Below are 22,537 nucleotides of genomic sequence, written 5' to 3'. Positions count from 1 at the left end.
TATTTTCAGCATGTTGGGGCACTGACTTGTAGCGTCCTTACAGCATAGTTAAACATCGACATTATGAAGCTGAGCTTTGAAACAGAAGACTGAAGACAAACAGCTCCAGCTTTGATCCTGACTGAGCCATCCTTCCAAAATTCTCTGGTCTTCAGTCCACTTCCCTGGTAACGATGGTTTTTCATTAGCTTTCTCTCATTAGAAAACCTAAAAGTTAGGAAAATAACAATCAGAGTAGTTACTTCAGTTCAATTTAGCTACATGGAAATTTTTTCTTGGTTGTTTAAAAGCTAGTTTCATCACAGGAATTCACAGTACTGGCCGTAAAGTAAAGAAATTCTGCTCGTAAAATTACGTCATTATGGACAAATACACATATACATCTGTTTTCTTTCATTCTTATAAGGGAAAGGTAATGCCAGTGGATCCAGTCTGTACTGTAAAGTGATTCAAACAAGTCCACAGGAATTAGGGACCCCCCATCACTCCATTACCACATCCAAGTTGGCAACGACGTAATGTAGAAATTAGTATTCAATGAAGGCATCTATGTATTCATGTCTATGGTTCCCACACTCTTTCTCAGAAAAGCTTTCCCGGAGCATCACCCATCCTTCGCTGTGCTTAATGGTGGCATGGCATGAGTTGTTATTATTTGTTTTACTCCAAACCCACCTGCAGTGTTTGTCACTGTAAAAAAATATATTATTTATAAGAAAAGAATCGATGCAATAGCAAATAACAAACTTCTTTTTGTCCCTCCATGGGGGAATTTCAGTGAATCCACAGCCAGGTAGGTGGCAAATGGAAATACACAGATGCAAACAGTAAAAGATGAGCAGGAATAAGGATAATAAAATACATGATGATAAAATTCTCTCTAAATCAGTCCTCGTGAGTTTTACCTGTTTTTAGGACTTTGTCAAAATCAGAAAATGTCACCTTTTCTGTTGTAAATTTATATTTTTATAAATTATTTTTGGAGTTGAAACAGAGGTCATTATCATAAAAAAATAGTGTAATAATTATGAATCTTCATTGCAGAATTTGACAAAAATACAAAGTTTTTCCAAAGTGTGCTAAAAAGAAGTGCTGACTTCTTTATGATTGTTCTTGGCAGTCTAGAAAGACAGAGCAGTTGTTTTGTCGGTCACCAGTGAATATGTAGTTAGTGTCTGAAACTAAATCTGTGTGACACAGTCCATCCTGGTCCTATAACAGTCTTCTGTTGTTGCCAAATTATCCATGTACTCAGTGGTGTTTTTGTTCAGGGTCTTTTTTTCTGTGGCTGTCTTCAGAATAAAAGTGGAGCCCTGTAAGAACAATTCTTAATTTAGAAAAAGAAAATAAAACAAATAGTTGTACTTTGAATAAAATAGCCTTATTTCACAGTACTTCATTATGTAGACTAACCACTCCTATGCCATCTCTGAGTTGCATGCACTGAGTCTAGTTTGTGATAGCAGGATTCTTGTCCAGTTAATCACAATTCGCAACAAAATAGCAAAATACATTTTAAAAATATGTAATTTTTAGCTTTGGAGAGGGTGAACTACTCACTACATTTGTTAATTGATTTTCAGTCTTAGTCTGGCCAGCATGTTTGTAAACCACTTATGCTGCTTTACAGATCTTCCTACTACAGATTATAGGGCTGCGTATTATGGAAAAAACATGATCACAATACATTTTTATGTATTTAACAATTTTGTTAATTATCATGATAAAGATTCAAATGACAGCTTTTTTGTTTCTGAGAAGCAATCAGTTTAAGTACAAACCTAAAACAAGTTAAGATAAGTAATAATCATTCATCAAATCAAAACGGATTTGTTTTATTTTCAGAAATTGTCTAATTCACTAAACAGTGAATTAGCTTAAGAATTGCAGCATATTATGGATTAGCATTGACACTTTCTTGTCTTACATTTGTAAACTTACATTTGCAGCATTGTTAAAGTATAAATAAACTTGAGCAGGCCAGAAAGTAATGAAAACAAATCTAGTTCATACTTTTGTTGGCAATCTCTTCTCCAACTTGTAAAAAACTAAAGGTGGCTGCAGGTCCAACGTGTTAGGCCATATCTATCATCTGTCTCACTGAATTTTACAATCCCGTTTTTATGATTGTGTTTGAAACTTTTCTGTTTTTCAAAATCTTATCAGGATTTTTTATTGCCCAGCACTAGTTCCAGTTGAGGTTTCTGTTGCATTTAACAACCCTCTTATGTTTGCATTCTTAATACTTTATTTAACCAAGTAAGACCGAGTGAGCTTTAAAATCTCTTTTACATTTACAATGTTGGACAGGAAATGTTTTTTCCTGGAGTGCCTCCCAAATATTTATTCAGTATAAATCAGGTGGATTTATACAGAACTAATTTTAGGATTTGTAACATTAAGGCTTACATCAGCCATTAAATATAGCATATATTTATCCTTATTGAATAAATGCAGACATTATTTTCTTCACATTTTTACAGTGTGAGATTATCCCAATGCAATAACTGTGGGAATATATTTTAAGACTCTTTACACACCTTCACCCTGGTTGCCAATAAGCATGGTTGGTACTGTATTTAATCAGCATAAGTAACAAGTGTATTATTACATTAAATGAGGTTTCTATAATTTAATTAAAGATGAGGTGCACACTGAAGGCTTCCATTAATTCACAGAGATAGGGATTTCTTGGTTGGTGTCTAACTCTTTAGGTATAAGCACATTTTCACAGTTAGCTCCCTCTCTTCAGGTTTTATTAACGACACAGTGGTAGCGTTTATAGCTGGTATCTTTAATGTGACTTTATGCTCCATAGGGAGCCGAGTACTGACTGGGTGATTGTATTTTTCAGCAGTCGAAGTGTGACTGCACCTCAGAGCAAGGCAGTGGGATGCAATGAATATTGCTTAAACCATTACCACTGAGAGGCCCAGCGAATCATGAGATGCAGCAGTTGTTTGTTGACTGAATAAATCATGACTTCACTGATGCTGCAAATAAAATTCTCAGCCTAATGAGTTTCTGCTGTAGTGTCTGTCTGATGGTGTTTGTTGATCACCAAACTTGTGTTGTTTGTTTTACTGCATTTATGTAAACATATTGTTTATACGTTATTGGTAATAAGATTAAGATTAACCTCCCACATCTCAAACTAAGCCTTTTGGGTTTTTTTTTTGTTAAGCTCCAAACCGTCACATTAGAAACTATTTTTAAATAAAGGTACACAAAGGAGAAAACATGTAGTTGTCATGAGTCCTTCTCAGGACTGAGCTATTAAAATTACTCCAGTAGCACATCAATTATTCAATCCACCAGGTAACAAAATAAAACAAGCAAAAAAAAAAACTATGCCAACTTCTAAAGTCTAGCATGCCTCAGTTAATGTTACTGTTCACTATTCAACAATAAGAAAGAAACTAGGAAAAAATAGCACCCACTTGTGACTTCCAAAACCATTGCTGAGCAAAAAATAAATAAATAAAAACTACAAAGGCTCATTGTGGAATTGGCAGTAAAAACTCAGTGATTTCCAAGAAAATCTGTGGACTAGTGAGAAAAATGTGAAACTTTTTTGTAAAGTTTATACCCACATACATCTGACATAACGCTAACATGGCATTTCAGAAAAGGAACGTCATAATTATGGTACTTTTTGGTAGTGATAGTTTAATTGCACTTTATTTGTACAACAGGACAATGATCCAAGCCACCCCAGCAAGACTCCTTTAAAAAGTGAAGGCTTTGCAGTGGCTTAGTTAAAGGTTGGACCTAAATCTGATTGCGGTGCTATGGTGTGACCTTAAACTAGAGGTTCATACTCAAAAACCTTTAGTGTTTCTGAATATCAAAAAATTTGCAAGAAGAAAGGGCCAACATTTCCTCCAGTGATATTTTAAAGACAGTTATTGTAAATGCTTGATGGTAGTTGTTGCTGGTAAAGAGATACAGCCAGCTTAGCTTTTGGAGCCATTACTTTTTTACAAGGGGACTGGTTGGATTGGGATGCCTTTTTATCGCCTAGAAAATAAAATCATAATTTGAAAACTGCATTTTATATTTACTCAGACTATGTTGGTCTGAAATAAAGTTACTTTAGGGATCTTAAACTTTTTATGGGCAACCAAAAATAATAAACAAAACCCGCTGTATCTGTAGTCTTTGGATCAAACATCATGCCTTTCTTTATTAAGTAGATAAAAGGTTAATTAAATTTTCAAAGAGTTTAGCTGAGTTCCTCACAGATGAGTGTGTGTCTTAAATTGTGACTGATGCCAAAAAAAAAATAAATTCACAATGCTGCGGACATCTGGCTGTAAATCACCCGCCTAAGAAGCTGCTCAAACTTTTAGCGCAGCCGCTTATTCAAAATGCAATAAACCTGCCAGCATGAAACAATCTGTATTAAGAGAGATGATATGTCAATCACAAATTAAGCATTCATCTTTGTTTGCTTTGTTTCCTGAACATTTTTACACTTGATGGAGTATTCCAAGGAGGCTTTTAGTAACTTTTGTCATGAAGCAATCTGTCACTGCCGAAATGGCAGCCAACAAGACTCAGTGGAGCCTGTGCAGCTCTGAGCAGTCCCTCTCACAGATGTTACTCATAACTCCCCTTCTTTGTCTTCATTACCATTCATCTCCCGACAGAACCACACATTAGCCCTGATCTCATAAATTACTCCTCAGTGAATCTGTTCACGTCACATGGTCAATGAATTGTTTATAAACAACCACAATTTCCTCCCAGACACTTTGGGTGTGTGTACGGGTGTGTACCTGTGAGAGAAGCATTTGGGTTTGACCAAGTATTCAAATGTGTGTGTGCCCTTAAGAAATAATGATGATAAGTAATTTGGACCAAAAACTGTGCAGTTGACCCTACTTGACTTACTCTGCATCTCCTTCCTTCCGTCCTTATTTGCCTTACATTTGCACACACACACACACACAGACACCCCCCCATATGCATTCACTTTACCCTTACCTGCTACCTGTGACTCAGCGTAGCTGCAGAGAACTTGCACAGCAGCGCCTGGAGACGGCGATGTAAAGATGCAGGATGTTGATGGGAATTATTACGACAGTAATCATCATTACTTTGCAGTAACGCTCTTGCATAATGATCACAAAGCAAACAATGCGCTTTATGTCACCCATTTATGTTTCTTACATACTCTTTAGCGTTCAAACTCGCATTACACCCTTGCAGAGTAATTACTGCCTTGTCTGCCTCTCCACCAGCTTACTTTATCTAAAAATTCTAATGTGAACGTCATCACTCATAATGTTGCTTCTGATGTCCATGAGCCCCAAGCCGGTAATGGACCTTATTTGAGGGTGGTGCATTTCATGGCTTTCTACAGCTGTTAATGTTCAGAGGAGGGATCTGAGGCTGTGAACTTCAAAGGCACAGAACGTGTGCAGGTATGATGAAAAGTGACATTTAGTGCTACCCTGTGGACATGTTGGTCCGTTGGAGGTTCGGCTTGTTTCTCTGTATGTGGTTCTTTTGTCAGCAGTGTGTCAGATTTGTCTTCTTATCCTTCCTGTATCGCTGTATCTTCTTTTAAGTAGGAAGAAACAGTTGTCCTTGGTTTTACAGCTGGATTGTTGTTTGAGGATAAAATTCTGTTAGTATTCCTCAGAGTAGAAAGCCTTGTGCGCTAAATCATTAAAACCTCAGCGGTTTGATTCTTTTGTTTCCTGTTGTTGGTAGAGAAGCAGCCACCAGAATTTTGTGTCCAATTTAAAATGTTGCAAAGCCTTCACTAGCTGTGTTTAGCCCGTTCATATTCCTCTTTAAAAATTCTAATATAAAAAGAAATATGAACACCATTGAAATATTAATTTTAGCCTTCCTGCAATGAGCATTCATGTATTATTTGTTTTCAAACCACAAGTGAAGTCATACTGTATTTATGAGGAAGTATTTACAAATGTCTTAAAATAAATACAAATATTGTGCAGTTGCATTTTCAGCCATCTTCTATTAACAATTAGCACAGCTAGGATACACAACATTCCTGGGGCATCACATTCTGTATGTTTTTCCTGGAGAATGTGGATCTTTACCTTGCTTCTGAGATTTTCAAAAAAGCTATCAACTTCCTGGCGAGTTTTATGGCAGATGTTGAAAATTCAAAAGGATGAAACAAAGCAAGTTGTAACCTTCATGATATTTGCTGAAAGTTTTGCTCTCTCTTGCTTTATTACGGCCAGAATGAGCTGCAAAGATGTCTTGAAATTCGATAGAACATCAGTAAATAATAAATAGTTCAGCAATTTTGAAATACGGTGTATTTTTGTAGCATTTTGAAAAACTGAACAGTTCTCAAACTCAACAGGACTTGACTCCTTGGGCTATTAGCTGCAAGGCTATGTCACTTTTAGTTCTCGGCCTTGTACGTAACGTAACCATCAGACCCTCATCACAAATATCTCAGTGACATGTTAGATGCATACTGATGTAAGGCTTCTGAGATGCATGCCGATGCTTATCAAATTAGAAATTTAGGAAGCACCAAGATCTCATGAGACTGTACTCTGAAATGCATGTAGCCAGTATAGCAGGACAGAAAGCAGTGTGACTTGAGAAAGCATAGGTAACTTCGTCAGAAACATCACAGCAGCATTTTGAGCAACCCACTAATTTCCCAAGGCGGTTTTGATAAGGCAGGTGAAATTATTCAGTCTCCAAGAAATAAATGCATCAATAAAAATGTCCAGCTCTGACCATGAAGTAATATCACTGAACTTTGGAAACCAAATGATTAGACATGGACATCTAAAGAATATCCATAGTCAAAGTATCCCTTAGTGTTTCGCATGGATGACTTAGCATAAAATTTCATTTGTGGCTTTTCTTAACTATGCAGAAAAGGCACATCCTTGTCTACATAGTTAAAAAACCTCACCTTACCTGCAGGACATTTTCTGTTTTTAATTTTTTCCACAGGAGTTCGTATGTTGGATGGGGAAGTGACAGATGTGGTGGAAGCTCATTCCCTAAGCCTTAACCCTCAGCACATCCACATCTACAGTGCCAGCTGGGGCCCGGAGGATGATGGCAAGTCACTAGATGGCCCTGCCAAACTGGCAATGGAGGCTTTTCTTCAAGGCATAACCAAGGTTGGTTTGTACATAACTTGTGAAACTGTAAAGCAAATTTCTATAATAGCTTAAAACATTTTAGATTTAGTTCCAGCTACAAATTTTACAAAAAGCTGAAGCTGCAGATGGTAAAACATCTCAAGATGAATTTGAAGTTCAGCGACAAATGGGTAAGTAACTTAATTGGGTATAAAAGTGGATCACAGAAGATTGAATTTTTAAGTGCTACATGTTTGAAGAGTTTCATTTACTAAATGAAGATGAATATCTGAAACATAAAATAGCAATATGAACTATTCTCCAATAAAATATTCAGAGAACTGATTGGTTCCAGAGTTCTGGCTCTTGCGCAACATTGCATGAGATTCTGACAAAATTCTGAAGATGAAATCACTGCATTGTCTAATGAACACTTCTGAAAAACTGTGTCAGTGAACACAGATCATTACTGCATCCATACAGGTAACTTGAAACTGCTTCCATAAGAGGAAACATGAATCCTATAATGTTGCTTACAATCAACAGTTTTAGAACAGTTTCAATGAAAAGCTGTCTTACCTGCAATCAAAAGCTGCTGCACATTGAAACCTTTTGGCTTACAAGGGAACAGATATATGAGTGTTCCAGACTGCGAATAAGCTAAAATGCTTTAAAACATCATATTAAAGCCCCAAAACAGGATGAGAGGGCATATCATAAAAAACCATAAAGAAAAACAGGGTTTATGTGTTCATACAGGCTTCCTACACCCTCGTAAAGAAAGATGGAAAAGTGTGGCATTTCATTTTATTTGTTTACTAGGACTGAGTAAGAATGAAAAAAGAAAGCTGAATCTGAAAAAAAAACTGTCCCAGACTACAGACTGTGCATGAGAAATGTCTGCAGTTCTAAAAATAGATTGCTCCAATCAAAATGCTTTTATGCATTAACGATGCACCTAGTTGCCATAATGACAGCTTTTTCTACATCTTATAGATCTTGAATTTATTCACGCAAAACTGCCTGGTTTGTTTCTTCAGTGACCAACCAAACAACCTGCTGTACGCATGTAAAACCTGTTTTTTTTATATATGTAAATATTAATTGCAGGGATGATAGAAAATCAGATGGTGACAAGTGTTTATTTAGAAAGAAAACAAGTATAAATTTTTTAGATGTCATCTGTTTTTATGTCGTAAAGCACTTTAAATTGCCTAGTTGCTGAAAAGAACTAGACAAATAAACTTGATTGATTGATTGATTGATTGATTGATTGATTGATTGATTGATTGATTTGTCTGTCGATATTAGTCTGTTTGACAGTTCATCCATCTGTCCACCTGTCCAGCTTGATCCCTACACAATTAATTTTAAGCCTTTGTATATATACTGTAGATATACAGTATATATATATATACTGTATATACATACACCAATGGCCTCTGGATATTTGTGTTTGTAAAAATATGAAACTTATACTGTAAAGATCTGTTACAGGTCTGCTTATTGTGGATTAGATATCCAAATGGCTACATTACAACAAAAAATAAGGTACCATGAAAGAGTACTTGACTCATCATGTAACTACAGCTAAAAAGCAACCATAACTTCAGGTACAAAAAATGTATTCATCTTTCCAAATCCACATAAAGGAGCAGTTATCACCCTTCAGCTTCTGGCCTTTATAGAGAAGAACAGTAACAGTAACAGCGAGGGGTAGAAAGTGTAGACCCTGTTATAATTGCGTCCCCTGGTTCCAAGAACAATAATGTCTGCCACTTCTTTAGACTACTTAAACAAACTGCAAGCAAGAGGTAATTAAGTCTTACATGAGGAAAAGTTGTATCATAAGGCCCTAATCCTACAAAGAAAAGAGAAGTTATGAACACAAGTTAGAGTTAAGTCAGCAAGCCGCTCACATTAATCACCGCCCCCACTGAGTGACAGCTTGGCTATGCATGAACAGCAGGTAAGATGGTTAGCTTACCTGCTGAACTTTAGGGCCAACACTGCAGTCCAGTCAGCCACGACTAAAGACAAACCGAAGGGCGGGAGCCATCCTACAGGGCATTCACATCCAAGAATCAGTGCTTAACACCCCTTTAAGCAGCTCCATTTGCATAGTGAAATACAAAATTATTCACAGTTGGGAGGCGAGGATAGCAGCAAACAGCAGAGGGTCTTCTTAGTTTCCAAAGACATAGTGAGGGGACTGTTAAAACGGGAGGTGATGCAACACAGTAGTAAACATGCTCTGGGAGGCTCAGGATGAATTCACACATAAAATTTTAATTATTATAAATAAGCTTCTGCAGTTGAAACTTCCACAGATGTTTCATCATATTGCAGGAACCTGATTCATCTACAGATCACTGCATTCTGTTCTTATTCATTTTTAACATGGTTTCCCACCTGTCTTATCTTGGCAACGCATGTGCTCTATTTCACAATTAACATGGCCAAACGGACAAATGTTATTGGCCATGTTGGGTCACTTTTTATATACCTCATGGTGTATAAATAAAATCTATTTGTTGACACCAACGACAGTCTTGTGTAAAACTCAATTATTATCCTGTAGTTCAAGCTGTTTCCTTCTGAATTTGCTCTCTGCAAAAATTAATTATTGAGGTGAGTGCTTGGAGGTTGTTGAGTATTTGTTTGCATAAATAGTTGTTATAAGCAGCAAATATAATATGAATTGTTTAAGAAGCAAAATAACATTATTTAAAACACAGTTCACCATGACACCAAAAATAGCAGCTTCATGTTGCAGATATGTAGAGCCTTGCAAGAGTTTTAATCCCCTTGAATTTTTCACATTTTTACACATTGCAGTATTATCAATACATTGTATTGTATTCCGATTTTTTTTTTTTTTATGATGGAACCACACAAAATATCAGATAAAGGCAGGGAAAGAAAATGAAGTAGGGATTTTTACAAATAAAAATCTGAACGGTGTGGGAATCCTTTGTATTCATCGAAGTTGCAATTTTGTTGCAATTCCAGGTTCCAATCTTTTGGGGTTTGTCTCTATCTGTGCACATCTTGAAAGTAACTTTTCTCTTCATTCTTCTTTGCAACATATATCGGTAACTTAGGTTTTCTGCCGAAGAAGAGTCGATGTAGGTATAATGTGTTTAAGGTCATTTGGTTTGTTATGTTTGTGCCATTTCTGTAGGATTAGCCTAGTCAAATTTGGAATTTGACTAGGCTAATCCTATCACCTGATATACTTTGATTTAACCCAGTCCATTATGGCTCTTGCTGTATTTGTAACATTGCTGTCCTGCCTGGAATTGGAACCCCATCCCAGTCTAAACTATTGCCCTACATTTAGTTCCATCAATCTTTCAATTAACTCAGAATAAGTTTCCTTGTGGTGCCTTCATTCACGTGAAGGCACCACCATGTTTTACTAGTGCAATAGTACATGCCACACTTTTCAGACTTGCAAAAATTGTTCCAAAACTTGTGTGTAATTTTCCCTTGTCTTCAAAATGATATAACACTTTGTTATGGTCTATTACATTGGTGTATTGGTATGTCACACATTACAAATTGAGGAAAAGTTCAGAGGAAATGAATACCGGTTGAAAGGCACTTTATAAATTTAATCCAGAAATATAGAAACTCTCTCCTCGGCAAGAGAGTTGTCATAAAGTTTTATTTTCAGAAATATTAAAGTAATTTTTATTTTACATTAGAAATATCAGAGAAGACATGCAGAATTTCCACACTTTAATCCACACTACTTTCCTCAGGAGGAGGACAAACTCAAGGTGAATTTTTTCATTTCTCATTGACTCCATAGGCTTCAGCAGAATTAGATATGAAAGAGTTTGAGCCTATTACCCAAGTCTAATGTCATCATTCCTCATGTGTCAAGCTTACAACATCAAAGACCATTAGCAGATCAGCTAAATGAGAAAGATGAGATGGGAGAAAACAGAAACAAAGCTGATGAAGGAGTGAGATTCAAAGGCAGTGATAATTGTCATGCAAATGAAAGAAACTGCAAATTTTCCAGTGGCAACGTATGACTCATAGTACACATCCCCAAATGTGTGCACCGCCACATATTATGACGTGTTAGTGGAGATAAATTACCTGACAGGAAAACAACAGGAGCCCTCTGGTTCAGTGTGTGTTCTCCTGGCAGCGAGATAACGGCTGGCGCTAAAGTGTTCTCATCTGGGTATCTGTAAACCGCAGCAAAAGGCGGCGCCGGGTCATAAATTGAGCTGGACGGTTTAGGAGTGTTATGTACAGTCTGGTGTGACCATCCTGTTCGATGGAGGCTGCATCCAACACTCAGCAAAAGCTCATTTATCCCATCTTCTAAAGAGAGATCATTTGTGAGACGGGGGTGTAGGAATCAATTAAGAAAATTAAATGGATAATTCTTATTAAAAAAAAAAAAAGGCTTGTACCAGCTCATTTAAAATCTGTCTTCGGGTCCAATTAAGGTCTCTTTGTAGACTTATGAGCTTAACATTTCACTGATTAAATGTGCCAGAAAAAACAGCGTCATAGCAGCACTGATAAGGAAGTAAATCTTTGGTAACTAGACAAGCATACCCACTGACAACTGCATTTTTTCTCCCTGTTTAGTGTGAATTCCTTTTGTTTTTCTTCTTTTTTTTTTCGTTGTTGATCTTGATCACTTCTGGAGATAGTATTACATGTACTCTGCCTTTCATACGTAGTCATAGTCCTTGAACTTTTTGCATTTGGTTACATTAAAACCACCAACCTTAGTGTATTTTAATGTGATGTCATTTCATAGGCAAATACAAACCTCTGCATACTTCTATATCAAGTAGAAGTTTTCTAATTTCTTGCCAATAAAATTCTGAAGGGCATGATATATTCAGAAATCCTATCCTACTATTTTCACTGCCATTACACCTCAAAGTCTTTAATAGTTGGTTTCATCCAGCTTTGCACATAAAGGGAATGAAATATTTGCTCATTCAAGCTCAGGCATATCGAATAGAGAGTGCCTACGGGATACATTTTCAAGCCTTGCCACAGTCTCTCAGATAAATGTAGGTTCTGACTTTGCTTTGGCCGTTCTAACAGATCAATTTCATCAAACCAGTTGTAGCTCTGGCTTTCTTTTTCAACAACAGTATGCGTCTTGTAAGTCTTCCATGAAGGCCATGTTACCTGAGTTAATGGCTGGTGGTTGTCCTGTCAACAGATTCTCCCACCTGAGTTGTGGATCTGTGCATCTACTCTCGAGTTAGGATGGGATTCTTGAGGGCCAATGATTCTTGGCCCTCAATTATTTTTCAGTAATTAAGATATGCTGAATTTTATTTAAGTGTACTAGAACATAGGTGGCTGAAAACACATGCAAAGCTATCCATCCATCCATCCATTTTCTGTACACCCTTGTCCCTAGTGGGGTCGGGAGGGCTGCTGGTGTCTATCTCTAGCTAACGCTCCAGCCGAGAGGCGGGGTCACACTGGACAGGTCGCCAGTCTGTCGCAGGGCAACACAGAGACTAATAACCATGCACACCAGGGGTCTCAAACTCCAGTCCTCGGGGGCCGCAGTCCTGCAGTTTTTTGATGTGCCACAGGTACAAAACACTGGAATGAAATGGCTTAATTACCTGCTGCTTGTGTAGATCAGTTCTCCAGAGCCTTGCTAATGACCTAATTATTCTTTTCAGGTGTGGTGCAGCAGAGGCACATCTAAAAGTTGCAGGACTGCATCCCTCGAGGACTGGAGTTTGAGACCCCTGATGCACACACACACACTCACACGTAGGGAGAATTTAAAGAGAACAATTTACCTAACAGTCATGTTTTTGGACTGTGGGAGGAAGCCGGAGTGCTCGGAGAGAACCCACACATGCACAGGGAGAATATTCAAACTCCATGCAGAAAGACCCCGGGCCGGGAATCGAACCCAGGACTTTCTTGCTGCAAGGCAACAGCTCATGCAAAGCTATTTTTTCATATTTTTATTTGGTAAAAGTGCAAACAATCCATTTCCTATTAATGTGCTATTTTGTCTGTCAACTCAGTTCATTAGAGTTTGTGTTTGCGATGTAACAAAATGTGAAAAGGTTCAATGGATATTGATATTTAGTATTGTTCTTTAGCTGAACTGTTAGAGAAAGAAGACGGTTTTTTTTTTTGGTTACAGGTCATTCTTGTGAATATTTGTCTACCTTCATTCCTGTTTTCACACAATAAAATATTCAGTATAGTTGCATTATTGAAATCATTTTTTTAGAAAAGGATGAAACAAATAATAAAAGAAAAGCTATTTTTTATGTAATTTTGTAGCCACACAATTATATACTGTACTATTTAGTCGAATATATATTTAGAATCAAATCAGACAGCAAATATTGTTGAACTAATCAAAATCTTTTGGAAAATAAGCATTAACTTCAGCAAAGGGATACTGAAGGTCAGTCTCCAGCCCTAAGGCTGTTTCTGCGCCCTGACATCTGGTGCCCTGATACTCAATGTTTTCGTCTCCATTCGGGCCTCAGGGACACTCGGCAACAACTGGTCTCCGGTAACAATCAGCAATATTTTGAGGTGCAGAAGGTCAGCAGTGAAAGAGGTGAGCAGGCAGACTTCTGCCTTCGAGATAAGCAAGAAAACCAACTGGAGACGAAATTAATAAAATAGAGACACAGAACTGTCTGCAGTTCAATGTCATTTGTGTTTCATAATAAGTAAATCAACCCTGTCACAGAGCTTAAATTAATCCGGTGGAGACGAGTACATGAAGCAAGGTGGTGTATGTCTTGGAACAAATAAACCCACTTAATCGTGGCACTGCTACAAAGATAAGAAATGGTCTTTGTTCAAAAAATGCTTGAAAATCACATTTCTTTTTGATACATCATTACCGTCTCCAAGCCTGCTGATGAAAACTATATGAAATTAAATATATGCAGATATAGAGAAGCACAAAAATATTCATTCCACTGGCAGATTTAGGTTTTGTGTAATCACTTGATTTTACTAACATATTTCTTCATGACATTTCGAAGCGTCCTAGCCAGAATCCAAACTTGAATCTGATGGAGAATCTGTGGAGAGAGTTAAACATTAGGGTGATGGTAAGCAGGTCTTCCAACCTCCAATAATTTGAGCTCATCAACAAAGAAATTGTCCAAATTATCAAAATACCAGTGGAAACATACGAAAAGCTGATTAACAAATATATCTAACAATTGTTTGATTTATGTAATTTTCATGATTTTCACTGATTATTTTGAAATCTGCCAGAGAAATTTGGCCTTTACTGTATTTATATCTTAAACTGAACAATGCTTCAGTTAAAATGATGCTGTCATGTATTCACAATCTCAATCAGCTTGAGCACGTGTCGCAATTACAATCGGCATGTTTGCTATCTGAAATTTTTGACATGGATCTGCACCTCCGGCGTTTTAGAGTTTCTAAAGAAAGCTCAGATCTGGAATGCCATTTGGGCAGTGAGATAAACGTCTTTGTCAAAGGCAGCTTTCCACACCTCAGCGAGCCTTTGTTAGTTTCTTTCTGTTTGTTGGGTTTTAACTATATCAAGGTTTTCTTTTATGTTTTTCTACCGCAGGGACGCGGTGGACTGGGCTCCATCTTCGTCTGGGCTTCAGGCAACGGTGGCCGCGAACAGGACAGCTGCAACTGTGACGGCTACACCAACAGCATTTACACGCTGTCCATCAGCAGCACCACAGAGTCGGGCAATGTGCCGTGGTACAGTGAACCCTGCTCCTCCACCCTGGCTACAACCTTTAGCTCTGGGAATCCAGGGGAGAAACAGATAGTGAGTGCAAGCACGCCTCTGCTCCTTAAAATCGTCTATGCATTAGCTGTTGTGTTGCCAATCTAAAAGAAACTGTATGCCCACCAAACAATGACACAGATGCATCATAAATTGAAGTTTTTTGAAGCGTATTTTCACATGAAACCTTTGTCTGTCATGTTGTAAATAAGCATCAAGCTGTCAGAAATCAGAGCGTCTGATGCACAACATCCAACAAGGAGAGCGGACAAACCCTGAAAATGTCACATGCTTCTTTCAAGCTGCTTTTCAACTGATGAAAGGCTTGCCTCCAGGGATCAGAATAACATGAAACAGCTATGAATCTTCCTTTTTTTTATCCAAAATACACCAAAGGGCAGCTGCAGGCAAACAAATGCACTTCATCAAAACAGGTGAAATTAAACTTGTTTTCAAGAGGTGAAGCAGCACTGACTTGATTTTGCAACTGTGAGGCTGCTGGTGTTTGTTCTGAAAGTTATTTCATGCCACGTCTCTTTGTCTAACACTGGTATTTATGATCCCAGTGTTGGTGTGATTGCCACAGTTGCAATGGGGGCTTCCACAGCAATCCAGCTGATCATTTGGGGTTGGGATTTAGTGACCTGTTATTTCATAAGAAAAGAAAAAATGTTAAATCACACCTTCTTCTAGTAAGTCAGAAAATCACTGATAGTTTCCTCACTCACAAAGACACAAGGACAGAACCATACAGACTCTCTCACACTATAAAGGCAGTTTAGGTTGTCCAATTAGCCTAACATTCATGCCTTTGGATCGGGGTTGAAAGCTGAACAACATAGAGGGCACTGACACATGCTTGAGCAAAGCTGAACAAAGAGAAACGCTTTTGCTATTAGGTGTGATGATTATTGCACAACCACACCACCAAGTTACCACATAGATGCTTAAAAAAATCTTAAAGACATTGTGTTGAATAAAAAGCTTAATCATAATCATCGTAATAATGTTATTTTAAGAAAGTCCCCTGGCTTTTGTTTGCATAATTAAATTAGTCAGAATCACAGAGCTTTTATGGCCAAGTGTGCCTGTGGAGGCTGAAAATATTTAGTGAATATACACACCCTGAAACTGAGGCTGTTGCAGCTGTAACAGACACTGCAACGATAAACCGGTCACAGAAAATCTCTCGTTCTGCACAACTTTACTTCAGGCTTGATTATTGCATCAAAATCAGTTGTAAATGCCAGTATCATATGAAAATGGCACATTATCGACCACCACCAAGTAATCCATGGTGTGAAGTAGAAGGGCAATATATATGGTTTCCAAAACATTTTTCATAAAAGAATCTGAGAAGTCTGTGTTTATCCTTTACTTTACTCAAATATCAGTAAAGAAAATCCAAATGCCTCTTGGAGATAAGTAATTTAAGTCCACCTGTGTGTAATTTAAGCTCAGCATAAATACGGATGTTGTACGAAGGCCTTAGAGCTTTGGTTGAGATCATTAGTGAGCAAACAGCATAATAAAACCAAGAACACACACAGTAGGGTTGAAGTTGTGGATTAGCTTAATGCTTCACTAGGTTATGAAATAATTTTCCATGCTTTAAGCCTTTCATAGAACTCTTTAGCTTATCATCCAAATTACAAGTGAAAACTTGTGCGCACCACATGCATTTTTTATGTGGTACATGTTTTTTTCTTATCATTTTCATATGTGAAATTCCTGGAGTTTACAGTAAAGGAGAAGATGCTCTGGCCAGAAGAAACTACGCACAGCAGATTTTTGTTTGCTTGTTTGTTTTGCCTACAGGCTAAACACTTGCAACTTGTGTTGCAGAAAACTAAGACTGTCACTCTGAACACACCATCCCGCAAACATGAGACATGGTAGTAGCAGCATCATTCTGTTGAAATCCTTTTATGTCTAGAAGAGTCACTGAAGTTGAACAGAGTTGATAAATACAGGCCAATCATGCTAGAAAAACTTGACTACGGACTACATATCCCTAAAATGTTTGGCCACAGGACTTTTCAGATCAGGATGTGTAATCATTTTTGTTTCATCGTTTTATGAGTTAAATTTTGTTTATTATGTCCGCATTTATAGCTACGTGATTGATATTTTTTATTGCACAAAAATAAGTTTAATTTATCCCCTATGTCCCTTCTAACCACTTTCCACTATCATAAAACAAATAATAATAAAAGAAAACCTCTGCCAAGTCTTATAAAAAATGTTTCGCCTTGTACTAAATGAATACATTTAATGAGAAAACATTTTTCAGTTAGCAGATATCTATGAAATGGCTGTTTGGTCCAGCTCCAAGTGGAACAGTTGTCCTGTTCAGACGCCTGACCGGTTTTGTTTACACCTCTGACACAGAGACGTCTTCAGCTGATAATGGTTATTAGTGCCACAAGCTGTCAGGCCAAAAGTTGCAAGCAGATTCTCCATCTCTAACCTTCACTGCCGGTCTTTGCTTCCGGCCTCTTTGTCATTACCAGTGTGTCCTCATTGTGACCCAGACAGGCATCATTAGCTTCCTGGTACTGACAGACAGGAAGATAAGAAGCGTGCATGGAGCACTAAGACCCTTCGTCTCACCAGCAACAGACCTGGCTGGGGCCAACTTGGCTGACATTCACTGTCCCGCCTGTGACCCCTTGGCAGGCGTCCAGAGACCTGAGACTGAACCTACCGACTCATTCTCTCCTCCTCCCTCTCATTCTTCTTCCATCTTAGATAGCTGCAGGGAAAACTCATATTATCTCTGTCCCTCCCCTGTCTAACACTTAGCTTTCCTCACTGTGAATTCATGGTGAAGTGTCACATTAGCTCTGTCTCTCTCCTTTTGTATTTATGTGCACTTCCCTCTGTTCTTATTCTCTCTAAGGTAACCACAGACCTGAGGCAGAAATGCACTGACTCTCACACGGGGACGTCTGCCTCGGCTCCTCTAGCTGCTGGGATCATCGCTCTGGCTCTGGAGGCAAAGTGAGTTGGAATGACAGATGACTTTTACAGCAGTCACTGGCCTGCTTCTCCATCTATTTTTCTTTATTTTATTTAACATACAGTATCTGTCAGATGTCTACATACAGTCATCAGGGACATAAATGGCATTTTAACTTTAGGGTTTTAATAATGCATTTGAACTGGTCTCTTTAGAGTGGGAAATTAATATACAGCATTAAACTTCGATTTTTAAAAATAAGAAGTTGTGGCACAACAGTAAATTCAGTGTTTTATTTCTTTAATCCATGCAGGCTTAAAATTGTACATATAGGGTCAAACACAGGGGTCATGTGGGGGGCTGGGGTCTGTCTCCAATGATCATTTGGCAAGAGACAGGGTATGTCCTGGACATGTTGGATGGACATAGAGGGGTCTGTGTATCCTGATACGGGATACATAGACCCCCAATAATATCTGGATAATTGTCTTATTGCAAAATAATGAGAAACAATAGACTTTCTGTAACAATTAACATGTTTTAAATATCTTCAAAAGGCCTTTTGCAATTGTTCTGGGGTTGATACATGCATAGGTTCCCCCAAAACTCTCTTTATCTCTGTGACACAGAACTGATCAATCTGACCAGCATGATGGCTGAACATCCACCAAGATATTTATGTTTGAGTATAACAACTGGATTCATCCTCAAAGTGGTTCAAGGACGACCCATTTGTGAAGGTCACCATTTTTGTCCCCAACACTTTAAATGGCATTCACAGGTGTGCCTCCAATTAATTGAAATCAGGTCACTATCTCGAAGCCATGACATCATCTTCATCTGGATTTTCCCTAATTGCTTAAAGGCACAGTGATCTGAGTGGATGCTAACTTCAGAATTTAAAGAAACTTTTAAGAAATTTTCAGAAGAATCAGACTAATGAAAACGGACACAGTTTTAGCCAGTATTGTCAATCATCTTTGAGCACGCTCGACTTTTAAAGTGCAGGAATATTGTTGGCTTTATCTTTACCACTATTCTCCACCCTGTCTCCATGGGAGGTGTTCGCTCACAGCTGTGACTTCACAGACACCTCCGGGAATCAACGCTGGACTGACTCCCAGCAGAAATTCTTTCCACAGCAAATTAAGCTTTTGATAATCACTTAATTACTGAGATAAATCAGCAGCTGCAGCACACATAGACTTTCAAATACCTGTAGGGCTGCTCATGAAGAGTCGTATCCCTGAGAATCTTTCTCATTATTGCTCACGCAGGACTGTAGGTGTCCCGAGCTTCTCTGAGCCATCTCCGTCATCCACATTATCTGCACTTGTATCTTGCATGTCTTGAGTCTGTCTTATCACTCAGCTGCTCTCCACTTTGCATAATTCCCCTCATGTCTGCGTTAGTGATGACAGGTGTCGAATCCAATCCGGCGCAGCTTTACAGCACAGGTAAGCCTCCTCAGCCTCCCTGGCTTATCTCTGCGCTGTCAGCTGTGATATATCATGAGAAATGGCCAGTAACTGACAGAACTCCGGTTTTCACCGCGTTGACTATCAGTTATCAGGCAGTACTTGGTGCATCCCAGCAGGCACCCCTTTCCAGTAATAACAGGATAGCTGCTTTATCAGACTAGGCCCACACTGAAACTGCTGCAGATGGAATCGTTTAATAGGCGGAAAGTTTTTTTGGCTTTCTGTTGTTTTATAATTTTATTGTCATCGCTCTCCCTGCTCTTGGTTGATGTCACATTGAGTGGATCTAGGGGGATCTTGTACATTAATAACTCATGAGAGGATGTGAGGGAAGGATGCTGATGTGTATGGAGGGAGGAGGAGATGCGCCTCGGCGAAGTACTGCTTCTATTTCAGTCAACTGTGGTGCTGAGCTTAGTAAGCACTGTGATTCATCGTTTTGTTATTCAAACCTGCTGGAGAGTTTTTCTTCATTGGTTCTTCTGAGGCTGTTCTAATGAATGTGTCTCCATTAAATCTAAATGAGAGAAAAAAGTCTGGATTTTATGAAAGCCAGTACTGTGTAGAAGGTGACCTTGGCCCTGAGTCCCATACCTCATTTGAGACTTGCTTCTGGAGAAAGGATGAACGCCGTTCTACTTGGTTTTATAGCTACTGTTTATTATGTTCTTTGACCTCTCAGGATAATAAGTTACACAGTACCATTTTAACTCTGATATTTTATGGTATCAGTTAGAGTGCCTTGATACCATTACCCCTTGAACCCTTTCACATTTTTATGGTACAACCTCAGACTCTTAATGTAATTTAATGGGACTGTATGTGACAGACCAACTCAAGGTAGTGCCGTAATTAGGAAGTAAAAATAAAAGCATACATGGTTTTCAGTTCAAAGAACTAAACCAATGTTTTTTCCACTTCACAATTATGCTCTACTTTGTGTTGGCATGTCACAGAAAATCCCTGTAAAATACAATGAAATATGTGGTTATTATATGGTAAAATGTGAAAAAGTTCAAGGAGTGTTTGGTTAGTTTTGAAAAACACTCCAACTGCTTAGTTATATAATGCTTTGGAATAAACCTCCCAGTCTCCTTCGTGTCTCAGGATGTTATTTTCAAAGGTGCCCATTTATCCTCGCTGCATATGCTGGGATTGATTACATTTCAGTCGTGTCTGCAGTCCCCTGACCTTTTCCATGTCCCTCAGCTCCTCACATTTCCTCTGCTACATTATTGTGCTGTTGAGGTCAGCAAAACCTGACTTTACTCATGACGCGCCTAATGTCGAAATTATTACCATCATCTGTTACATGACAGAAAGTCAATGCAGTTAAATTGCTCTCCTGCTTTTGGTGTTTCAGCATGAACCTGACCTGGAGGGACATGCAGCACCTGGTGGTGAGGACGTCGTTACCCGGGCACCTTATCGCCGGAGACTGGAAGACCAATGGAGTGGGACGCATTGGTATATACTGATTATTTTCTGTCGTCCAAATAAAGCACAGATGATATCTTATAATTGGGGATTATTTTTATCCCTCTCTGCTGCATGTGTATATCATTTTTGTACAAAGAAAAATCTATTAAGTCTCCCAAACATATTACTTGTTTGGCAATAACAATCTCTCTCTGCAGAGCCAAAGCATTACAGTCATTATAGCCCATCTGAGATTAAATTGCAGATGGGTTTTTTTTTCCAGTATTTCACAAACCACTAACAGCTGTGGCTCCGGAGGTAGAGCCAGGGTTCTAAAAATCACAGATTTTTCATCTCAATCTACAACTCCTCACATGCTGCAGTGTCCCTGAGAAATACAAGGCGCCTATAAAACACATTTATAAAATGTATGACTGCTTCCTGTAGCAAATAAACATTCCCTCTATAAAGTGTAGAATGCTTTTAAAATTTATCTATCGTTCTTCAATTTGTTTTTGATTTTTTTAATCACTACAATGCACTTTAAAAGATTCTGAATTAAATTTAGGTCTGAACTTTCAGTGGGTAATTTCAACACAATATGTTTTAATCTAGTTATTTATTCCATTGTAGCTCTTGCTGTGTTTTCAGGGTTATTTCAAATTATTTTGGGGGGGTTTTATGTTGTTGTGTCATACTACTGCAAAGCACTTAGAGATTTGTATATCTTGAAAGGTGATGCATACATAGATTTTACTTACTCACTTGCTTCACATGTAGAAAACCCCCCAAATATCCTGTTGGTGGGGGGTGGGGGGTGGGGGGGGGGGGAACATATTGATGAACATCTGATAGTGATGATAGTTTTGCAGCACAGATAGCCCTATGGAATATAAGTGAAAAAGTTCCATTATGGTCATATTTACTTCAATATGCTTGTGGGAAAATGCAAATGAGACTTTTCTATGTCTTTAACTAACCACTTACCACTCAACCTGTAAATTTTATCTGCCATTATTTATCTATAATCCATTCCCTAACATTCTTGTATATTCTGTATAATCTGTATAATCTGTGCATATAGCTCCCATACTTATATTTATACACAATATCTATGTCTCTTGCTATAACCCCTTATAGTCCATACATACATAGTCTTGTATATCTGTAAATAAATATTTATATCTCGTAGAGCACTTCTGGATAGATGCAAACTACATCTCGTTGCTTGTACTTGTGACAGTGCAATGACAATAAAGTTGAATTCTATTCTATTCTATTCCATAAAACTTGGTTTTGTAGAATCGGCATCCACTTCTTGTCATCTGATTCTTCCACCTGAGCTGTGGATCTCTCCAGCTCCTCCAGGGTCACCCTATGCCTTTTGGTTGCTTCTAATTAATGCTCTTCTTGCTCCGCCATTCAGTTTTATTGGATGTGCCATGCACTTATTTTTAGGATGATATATTAGATTGGGATCCTTGTGACAGTATACTACAATTTAACCTTGCTTTAAAGTTCCTGACAACTTTATCCCTGAACATCATGACCTGTCTTCACGTTGCTGTTTGTTCATTAATGCTCATTTATTTCACTACTTTAAATTCACTAAGGGAAAACATAAACTGATTTTTTCATGCCTTTATTTCTGTTAGTTTGTTTTCCCACTTACAGCTAACGAAAACACAACACTTAAGATTACAACATTACATCAGACCAATAAAAAAATTAACACAGAAATGTGAACTTGAAGAAAAGCATATTCAATACTTTTAGACATAAAAGGTTATTTTCAAAAATAACTTTTAATCTG

General features: G+C 38.1%; 1 protein-coding gene across 3 annotated transcripts in view; it reads left to right on the top strand.

The window, feature by feature from the left end:
• Positions 1-22,537, top strand: part of furinb (furin (paired basic amino acid cleaving enzyme) b) — a 131,314-nt gene that overhangs the window by 96,432 nt on the left and 12,345 nt on the right. For all 3 annotated transcript variants that reach the window (XM_032584819.1, XM_032584829.1, XM_032584838.1), the window contains 4 exons: positions 6,961-7,133; positions 14,692-14,904; positions 17,765-17,865; positions 20,669-20,772. In XM_032584819.1, the coding sequence (XP_032440710.1) occupies positions 6,961-7,133; positions 14,692-14,904; positions 17,765-17,865; positions 20,669-20,772 (591 nt within the window). The remainder of the gene's footprint in view (positions 1-6,960; positions 7,134-14,691; positions 14,905-17,764; positions 17,866-20,668; positions 20,773-22,537) is intronic.

This window comes from Xiphophorus hellerii, chromosome 2 (genome assembly GCF_003331165.1).
Source record: "Xiphophorus hellerii strain 12219 chromosome 2, Xiphophorus_hellerii-4.1, whole genome shotgun sequence".
Classification (NCBI taxonomy): domain Eukaryota; kingdom Metazoa; phylum Chordata; class Actinopteri; order Cyprinodontiformes; family Poeciliidae; genus Xiphophorus; species Xiphophorus hellerii.
This window is presented reverse-complemented; position numbering and strand designations above follow the sequence as displayed.